The sequence below is a fragment of the Coptis chinensis genome, chromosome 2 (genome assembly GCF_015680905.1).
Source record: "Coptis chinensis isolate HL-2020 chromosome 2, ASM1568090v1, whole genome shotgun sequence".
Classification (NCBI taxonomy): domain Eukaryota; kingdom Viridiplantae; phylum Streptophyta; class Magnoliopsida; order Ranunculales; family Ranunculaceae; genus Coptis; species Coptis chinensis.
The window spans coordinates 58,582,007-58,591,469 of NC_141457.1; the positions used below are offsets into that span (position 1 = coordinate 58,582,007).

General features: G+C 36.1%; 2 protein-coding genes and 1 long non-coding RNA gene across 3 annotated transcripts; all 3 read right to left on the bottom strand.

Moving 5' to 3' along the window:
* Positions 1-451: 451 nt before the first annotated feature.
* LOC147516837 (uncharacterized) lies at positions 452-1,847 on the bottom strand. Its single transcript, XR_015213749.1, has 3 exons — positions 1,290-1,847; positions 639-701; positions 452-552 (listed from the first exon to the last, which is right to left on the bottom strand). It is a non-coding gene; the product is annotated as an uncharacterized LOC147516837 (long non-coding RNA).
* A 1,049-nt stretch (positions 1,848-2,896) lies between these two features.
* On the bottom strand, positions 2,897-4,120 carry LOC147516838 (uncharacterized). The gene is made up of 3 exons (XM_086594633.1): positions 3,906-4,120; positions 3,409-3,813; positions 2,897-3,324 (listed from the first exon to the last, which is right to left on the bottom strand). Exons 1-3 carry the CDS (start codon positions 3,993-3,995, stop codon positions 3,061-3,063), a joined length of 759 nt encoding a protein of 252 aa, XP_086450759.1. The 5' UTR covers positions 3,996-4,120; the 3' UTR covers positions 2,897-3,060.
* On the bottom strand, positions 4,008-5,294 carry LOC147516839 (uncharacterized). The gene is made up of 5 exons (XM_086593390.1): positions 4,935-5,294; positions 4,634-4,837; positions 4,467-4,555; positions 4,262-4,370; positions 4,008-4,148 (listed from the first exon to the last, which is right to left on the bottom strand). Exons 1-5 carry the CDS (start codon positions 5,292-5,294, stop codon positions 4,008-4,010), a joined length of 903 nt encoding a protein of 300 aa, XP_086449516.1.
* Positions 5,295-9,463: the final 4,169 nt, after the last annotated feature.

Sequence of the window (9,463 nt, forward strand, 5' to 3'; positions counted from 1 at the left end):
ATTAAATAAATGTAGACAAGGACTTGTCTCTTATCGGGGATTAAATTGTTAGTCGGGTCGGCTAAGCAGCGAGTAACAAGTACTCACCAGTTACTCGGCGAGTACTCAACAATTTAACTGCCCAACTCTAGGGCAAATATTTCTACTTCAATCAATGGTGACTTGTATAAATAGTGTCAATCTCAAAGAGGAACTTTATCGAAGAAGAAAGCTAGGCAGAAGAAAAAATATATCGAGAATGCAAAATAGGAGAGTGGATTACCTTCCATTCTTCAAATATTCCAAACCGACGAGCTATGTGCTCAAAATCTGCTTGGTCTTTTATCTTGGATCGCACATCACCATCAATATTATATGCCTTGAGGGGCGACATCACTTCCATGAAGCAGGTGTTGCATTTGACACAATGTTGCCAAAGTGCCTTACGTAATTTTTCCGCCAAAAAAGGTATTTATGGATTACAAGAAAATAAGAGTAACACTTTCACTGCGTGCCATATGTGAAATAATTTACCTCCATCAAATAGCTCAGATCCATTGATTTCCAATCAACCTTTGGAAAGAACAAAAAAATAGAATCAAACAAGTATATATAAGACTAGTGAAAATAATAAGATAGCAAAAACAAAAATTGCTCACATGACCGTCATTCATCTTAATAGGCTCCAGGTATTGCTTGAAGAACTGCCCCATACTAGAACCCTGCAACCCAAAATAAAGTAATTGACTGATTCTGAACTCAAAAGACTTTCTATAAAGTACAACACAAAGGAACAAAAGCCAAATATAGGCATAATGAAAACCAGCTGCATTCACACTACTGAAGTAGTCTAACAGAATAATTTCGAGTTGATCAACACAGCTGTATTTCTATAATCAGAGACAAGATTAGTAGTACGATGCTAGTTGAATATTGATTAGACAAGCTGTATCTTTCTAGAGTCTTCTGGTCAAAAGAGGTTTGCATATTAGAAATTTCCTTGAGAAAATGGGAGATTAAACATTTTGGACTTTACTATTTCAGAACCTCAAGAGATCAAGTGTTGGGTCACATGCTAATCTGAATCTGAAGCATCTATTTGAAAGAACCTTGTGTTCCAAATGATTACAGAGACCAACATATGTCAGGTCTCAAATGAACATGTATTAATGCAGATAATTATGTAAAGTGAAATATCACTAAGTAGTCAGAAATAGGTAAAGGAAAAGCATCAACATGGGATAGTCCTTTTCTGATTAGCTTATAAAATGACAGTTCTTTAGATTTGCATATCAAGTAAAGACACATACATGTTCACCAAAATTGTAAGTCCTGCACACTTTTGGACGCACAAACTGTCGACCTTTGTGGTTCTCTCTTAATCTTAGCCAGTCATCCCAGTAAGTTTATTTTACACTTATAATTAACTGTGGCTACATATTTTCCTAGATATTAGTATCATGCAAAAAACTATCAAATAATGCACAATGCATGCAGAACATCCAGTACTATGAAACATATATAACAAGTTTTTTGTATTCAACGGAGCTGAGGGATTCTTACACCAGTTATTATACAAACAAGCCTGCCTGCAGAAGAAAACACAAAGATGAAATTCATTATTTTTAGTATAAAGAACACCTAAAACAAGAAAAAGTTATCTATAAATATTTCCGTGTTTTTCCTCATTGTATTCACTAATCACCTGATCCGGAAAAATCTTTTTGAAACCAAACTTGTCAGTCCATACTGATTTTGATTCTTCAGCAGATGGGAGCATTATGTTTTTCACATTAAGGAACCCCAGCAGTCTCTCAACACATGTAAATATTTACAACTAAGGTTCCTAGTTGGGTTGGGTACTTGGGTCATCATACTAACACAACCCCATCTACCGCCGATTACTATTCAGTAAAACATTCGAGACAAATAGTATATGATAGCAAGTATTTTCTGATAATAAACTCAAAAGAAATGATGTTTGACATCCCAGGTTCCTAACGGGGAAGAGATAAGGTAACCCTCAACAAGTAAATCCAACATTCATTACCAAAAAAGTCAGACATCAAAGAGGAACATATGCACTGAGAAGCCTTGTTGCAGGTTTGGGTCCTGAAAAAAAATGAAGTATAGTATTCAGTAGTGATTTCAAGAAAGCTTATTACCTGAGGACCCTACATAGGTGACTAAGTAACAGTCTTTCATGCGTTCTATTTATTAGAGAAAATCCTAGTCATTTAAAGAATGATCGGACAACTCTCCATGAAATTAATTAGAATGGAAATATACTTGTAAAACCGACAAAAGACAAATAGAAATTCTAGGAAAGATATTGAAAATTAGTACCCAAGCATCCGAAAGTAGATTCCTAGCTTCAAATCCCTTGATATATATGGACATAATCTGCAAACGCCTTTAATGCCCAAGGGAAGGTGAAGCTTTAGGAACTAAATTTCCCTACAGACCAAACATAAATTTAGATCTTACTTTGTTAAGTTTTACACGCAATGTGCAATAAACATAGTTAGACAACCGACGAGGTACCGAGAGTCCCTATCAAGTTCACCCCAACAATCATCTGATCAAATTAAGTTATTCACCTGACATGATATGTACATATATAGATTAAGCTAATATTACAGTAAACCAGTGAATATAGTAACAAAGGAATATAAAAATGTACTTGATTCACTTACATGTTTACGCTGTCCTTGAATTCCATTTTCTCTCCTCCTTTATCCGGGCTTAAGACCGGCAATGTAAAAGCTAGACAAGCTAAGCTTTCACACAGGCGGAGTTAAAAACGGTTTCACCTGCTAGAAACAATTCAGAATAATCGGTTAAGTAAGCAATTATACACAACAACCACAAAATATAACTAAGGAAATAGTAGTTATCTACATCATTCTCTATAGATCATCAAGTCACACAAGTAAAGTAAGCAACAAAAGTAGTCGTCTACATCATTCACCATAGATCATCAAGTCATTTCCATAATAAATTAATTCCCTAAACATAAATCTCCAAGGCTTAGGTAGTGTTTTGAAGCATCAAAAGTCAAGCTCTTGAGATTTGTGTACATCACAACTTAAGAATAGAACTTGTTGGCCAAGCCACAAAACAAGACACAGCATCTTCTATTGTCTTTAATTCTGTATTCCCCCTGACAGGCAATGCATCTTTCTGAATTGCAACATCAATAGAAACCTTTGAAAAATCAGGGCCTAGCAGCACATGATGCACTTTAACTGTTGGATTATCAGTGTACCATGAACCTTCTGCGACAACATCGTCTGGAACAAGCCTAAACAATTTGCACTTCACTACTTTGGATTGAGTGCCTCCCTATACAAAGACACAAAATAATATTAATACTAAGTGTACGAGTATGCAAATAAAGTAAAATAGCTTTCAGCATTGTATACATACAACTGAATTCATATTTTGTTTGCTTTGCGCTGATAAACTTCGATGGTCACGTTGCGCCGTAGGAGGTGTTTGCAGATTTTGATTGCTTTGCGCTGATAGACTTTGATAGTCACATTGCGCCGTAGGAGGTGTTTGCAGATTTTGATTGCTTTGCGCTGATAGACTTCGATAGTCACATTGCGCCGTAGGAGGTGTTTGCAGATTTTGATTGCTTTGCGCTGATAGACTTCGATGTTCATGTTGAGCCGTAGGAGGTGTTTGCAGATTTTGATTACTTTGCGCTGATAGACTTCGATGTTCATGTTGAGCCACAAGGGGTGTTCGCATAGGGCAAGCTCGACCATCGAGAGAAAGTTGATGTTTTTTTGGCAAGTCGAGACAAGGTTGAAAAGAAGACTGGTCTGACTGAAAAGAATTTAGGTATAAGTAAACACAAAGATTAATACATACACGTGCTCATCTTAGAATCTTATAATATATTACAATAAAATATTTACCTCTTGATTATTCAACACTTTAGCAAGAGTTTCTTTAACAGCAGACAATTCTTTCAGCACATCAAAATATTGGTGCTCTAGTTCACACATCCTCCCACTATACTATTGAGTAGCATATAAAGTTGAAGCAGTAACTCCATATCCCACTCCTCTTAGACGCCCATTAGGATCAGGACCTAAAACTTGTGAGAGTGCATCATCTTTTCCACAGTCCATACTAGGGCTCATTTCATTTAGCTGGTCCTATAAAATAAGTAGAAAAATAGAGACAAATAATAATAGTAAAACTTAGCCACAACTATGAGAGAACAATGCAATCTATATTTAATTTTTGTTCTGAATAACGAATGACATACTATCTTTCCTTTCGCCAATTCATTAACCGGTTCTCCATTTTTCCTTCTATGGCCTATAACCCATACAGTGGATCTTGTAACAGGCACAGCACCATCGCTTTTTATGATTCTACATATATATCATAATTAAATAGAACATAAGTAAAACTTAATCAAATTTCAGACAAAAGATGTACTATTCAATAAATGTAAATTATTTACCAACTCATCTTCCAATCTACCAAAGCCTTTACGACTAGTAGTGTGGGGCATCTTGTGGTTAGCCGTTGCCTTCTTTCCAATTTCCCTTAATTTCTACACAACAAAATAAAATAAAATGATATTATATAAGTCTCAAAATATATTATACAATGGTTCAATAAAAATTGATACCTTGTATTCATCGGTCGAGGTATATGCGACAAACGCTCTCCAATCAACTAGCATTACATCAGGTGGGCAGTGTGCAACTCTATCCTCATCATTATCATAGGCATCATAAAATGCACTCCTCAATTTTGTTTTGTATTCACGCCAATCTTTCCCAATCATTTTAACAGTTTGTTTTTTAGCATACTCTGGGACTACAAATCTTTGCTGTAAAAATTAAATAAAGAAAATCATTACACTTTTTCAATCATAACAAAAGATATATGGAATTGAAACAAACAAATTAAAATTATTACCTTTATACAATCCCACATTTTGTCTTTAATGCCTCTAAAACTGCCTTTACTTTCGGGTACTTTATGCCAAGTACGAATGCTAATAGGAGACCAACAGGTTGACCTTTTATATTGAAGCCGACAGACAACTTCTGACCACGTGGAATAGTTTTCAAGAAGTTTAGTTTTGTTGGTCCCCTATGTTTTTTTTTCTTAGGATGGTTTAATCCTTCCGATGTATCACCCTCTCCTTCAAAGTCGTCTTCTTTCCAGTCAATTTCTGGTTCATTCAATCCTAGTTGTTCCCTTTCCATTTCTGGTAGATCCCTAACCTTTCTCAAGTTGTCCCTTTCCACCTCTTGGTTAACAATTTGTTGTTGGCTTGGCATCTTTTCAATTTCCTGAATTTTCTTTCCGCGCGATTTGGTTGAACCTCAAGTAGTTTGTACATAAATCATTATACACTAATAAGTATAATTAAGAACATTACATGGGAGACATGGGAAGGAGTTAAATATACACAATGACATAATCATACCGCATGTATGCAGCGTTCATTCTTGTTAGTTGTTGCCAAGTCAAATGCTCTCTTAAACTTTTGAACCTTAGCTCTTGCACTCTTCTGATACTATATTTTTAATGAAAAAAATAAAATTAGAATACTAAAGAAAACAAATTAGAACAATTAAATTGAGATAACTATATATGAATATGAAACAACTTACTGGAGTTAGTTCTATTGCTTTCTTCTTCGTCATTTTTCTTCACATGTACAATGAAAGATTAGAAAATAATCATCCTCAAAGAATTAAGAGTATTATGGGGCTTACACAGTTCTAACAAAATTATAATTATTGGTAGTAGCAAAATGCTAACTCCATTATTATATACATATAACGACGCACAATGCTCAACAATATGTATCAAGAAGTCAGTGTCGTCATTCAAGAAAAATGCATCTAGCATAACATAATAAATCAAGTAAACTATAGTAACATTGTCTAAACACACTGAATCAACAAATTAAAAAGAAAACTGCAAAATAGTCCTAATAATCCACCAACACCCAAGTGTGGGTTTAAAGTCCTAATCAACCCGTAAAACCAATTCAACGTTGCAACATTGTCCACCACTGCGACTCCACCTTTCAACGATACTGGAAAAGTGAATACACAGAAATAATAGTACACTTGATAATAATTATAAAAGATAAGAAAAAAATAACAAAAAACACTCTAACTAGGGAGAAAACACACAAGCATACCTGGTTAAGTTTTATTAATTTCTTTTCCTTTTGTTGAGTACCCAAGTTCCCTCACAGTCCCGACGCTCATACACTTCATCACCCTCATCACCTTCCACTTCATCAACTAACCCCGCACTTGCAAAAGATGGCGGAGTGGTCACATTGCTAAGATCTTCCTCACCATTACACTCGGAGTCACGAAATCCACGAGGAGGTGCTCTCAAAACCACATACCAGTTGCTGTCACTTGATTCTTGAGCATAAAAAATAGGTTCAGCTTGGGATGCAAGAATAAAAGGGTCATGCTTGTGTGTTAAACCCTGATGCAGATTGACTAATGTCAATCCCTCTTCAACTTTGACCCCACTTCCTACGTTTGCCCAATCACATTTGAAGCCCAATCACATTTGAACAGCGGATATTGAAATGTACCATAATCTAGCAAAATTATTTCCTTGATCACACCATAATAGGTCACAACTTGCTCGATTTGCCTGTTGTCCTTAGCACTTGCCCTACATAAGCTACTAGTGGGCAGTGATACTCCGGAGTTTTGAGTTCCTTTCTCACCATCCTTAGTGTGGAAGCGGTGACCATTTATCACATAACCTTTATAGCTCACAACATCGGGATCTGGACCATCAGAAAGTGAATCTAACAAGCTAGATACATGTTTCACTTTCTTCTCATTTTCAATCTAAAGGCACATTAAAAAAAAAACATAGGCAAGTACTCGCAAAGAGTAAATACCCTAAAAGTTTATAAAATGTAAATGTAAAATAGATCCTCACCTCTTGCTTAAACCACTCATTGAAACATTCGACATGCTTTGCTACTAAAGCACCTTCATTTCTCCGTAAGCGAGGTTCTCTACGGACCAGCTCTTTCTTGTGTTCTCTGCTTAATTACAAGGTAAGTGTTAAGTATTTCGACTTCCCATGTATATTTTTAAGTGCTACATTTAACAAAGTTACTTACTCAATGTACGGCTGAACTTCCTCAAAATTGAGTAAAATGCAACGATGTGCAACTTTGACTATATCTCTTTCTAATGTTACAACTTTCCCTTTTAACAGTGGTTTTCCTTCTTGAATAATGGATTCATCATCATAGTTTTCATTTCTACTTTCTAGGTCGTTATTCACTTCAACTCGTTTCATATGCTCAGTGAAAAATGCCACAGTCTCTTCGGCCAAGTTAGACTCAGCCATGTATCCCTCAGGCCTTGCGTGATTTCTAACACTTGCTTTCAAATCCTTCATGTACCTATATTTGGTGAATAATTGAACTTTTAGAACCCAATATACTGAAAACATACTTTATAGATTTTAGCTAAATTAAAACCTATTAATAATGACTTAAATAAATTTAATACCTTTCAAAGGCGTACATCCAACGGAATTGTACCGGTCTTCCAAGGCACAGCTCTCGCACAAGATGAAGTGTTAAGTGTACCATGATGTCAAAAAATGATGGAGGGATATATCTTTATAGTAAACACATTGTCACAACCACTTCATCCTCTATACTCTCCATCTTTTCCAGATCAATAGTCCTTTGACAAAGTTCATTGTAAAACGAGCAAAGTCTGAAAATTGCGTTTCTTGGCCCTTTGGGTAAGAGATTCCGCAAAGCCATAGGCAATAGTTGTTGCATTAAGACATGGTAATCATGAGACTTCAAGTCATAAATAGCATAGTCAGTTAAGGAAACACGACATGATATATTATAACAATACCCATCAGGCAACTTCAATGCCTTCAACCTTTCACAAAATATTTGCTTCTCACTCTTTGACAAGTTGCATGGTGATGCAGGAAGCAATGTTCTATCCTCATTTTGCTTAGGATGCAAGTCATTTCTTATTCCCATTTCCTGCAAGTCTTTCCTAGATTTAATGTTATCCTTCGATTTTATTTTCATATTCAACAGTGTCCCAAGCAAGCTTTCACAAATGTTTTTCTCTATATGCATAACGTCTAAATTATGACGTAACAAGAGAAATCTCCAATAAGGCAAGTCAAAAAAGATAGATCTCTTCTTCCACATATGGCCTTTTCTTTTTATCTGTTGTGTTGCTTTTCCACGACCTTTTTTCAATGGCACACCCTTTCCACGTTTTCTTTTCTTTACCGATATAGGTTTTCCCCAATCATCTCTCAAATCTCTTACCACAGATTTTCCCCAATCATCTTCAATACCTTTTACCTCATCAAAAATCATTGTTCCTTTCAAAGGCACCGACTTCTCTCCAAGTTCTTGTTTCCCATTAAACCAACTTTTCTTCAAACGAAATGGATGATCAATTTGGAAGGAACCTTCGACTTCCCATGTAAGAGAATTTCTTGCTATGTTTTAGCCACACCGCACATGTATTAACGCCACACTTAGGACATGCAAATCTACCCTCCGTTGCACATCCGCTAGGTTACCAAACGCTGGAAAATCATTAATGGTCCACATTAAAATAGCTTTTAACGCGTGAAGTTTTTTTTTCTCATATACATCATAAGTTTCCACACCTTCTCTCCATAAAAGCAAGTAGGTCATCAATCAATGGCTTCAAGTAAACATCTATGTCATTGCCTGGCTGGTTAGGACCGGGAATTATCAAAGTCAACATCATATAACTCTTTCGCATGCACAACCACGGAGGTAAGTTATATATCGCTAAAATGACTGGCCAACAACTATGCCTTGAACTTAGAGTTCGGTGGGGATTGACACCATCAGCCGACAACGCCAAATGAAGGTTGCGTGCTTCTTCACCAAAAGATGGCCAACTTCTATCAATATGCTTCCACGCAGGACTATCAACTGGATGACGCATGTTTCCATCACTACTTCTGTTCGATGCATGCCATGTCAGTTGCTTCGCTTTGTCGACAGACATAAACATCCTCTTGAACCTTGGTATAATAGGAAAATACCTAAGAACCTTTGCTGGAACCTTCTCCCTTATTTTCTTTGTATGCGGATCAATTTTCCATCGACTAGCATGGCACTTTGGACAACTCACAAGATTTTTATAATCATCATCCCTATATAAAATGCAATCGTTTACACATGCATGAATTTCTACAAAATCCAAATCAAACTTCCATAACATCGACCTTGCTAAATAATTTGATGTAGGAATAACATTATCCTCTAGAAGAATATCACTAAAAATCTCCAACAATTCAGTAAATCCTCTATTGGACAAGCCACACTTTGCTTTTAGACTATACAATCTAACAATCGTCTCCAACTTGCTGTACTTACAGCCTTCATACAAGGGCTTCTCAGACTCAACTGACTTTCGGACTTTGG

Excerpts from the sequence above, each read along its gene's own strand:
- LOC147516838 (XM_086594633.1), bottom strand. The coding sequence starts at position 3,995 with ATGTGTGAACTAGAGCACCAATATTTTGATGTGCTGAAAGAATTGTCT. Across the intron at positions 3,814-3,905 it reads AAGTGTTGAATAATCAAGAG|TCAGACCAGTCTTCTTTTCA; the intron begins GTAAATATTTTA and ends AATTCTTTTCAG. Across the intron at positions 3,325-3,408 it reads AACAAAATATGAATTCAGTT|GGAGGCACTCAATCCAAAGT; the intron begins GTATGTATACAA and ends GTCTTTGTATAG.
- LOC147516839 (XM_086593390.1), bottom strand. The coding sequence starts at position 5,294 with ATGCCAAGCCAACAACAAATTGTTAACCAAGAGGTGGAAAGGGACAAC. Across the intron at positions 4,371-4,466 it reads TTTGGTAGATTGGAAGATGA|AATCATAAAAAGCGATGGTG; the intron begins GTTGGTAAATAA and ends ATATATATGTAG. Across the intron at positions 4,149-4,261 it reads AATTGGCGAAAGGAAAGATA|GACCAGCTAAATGAAATGAG; the intron begins GTATGTCATTCG and ends CTTATTTTATAG.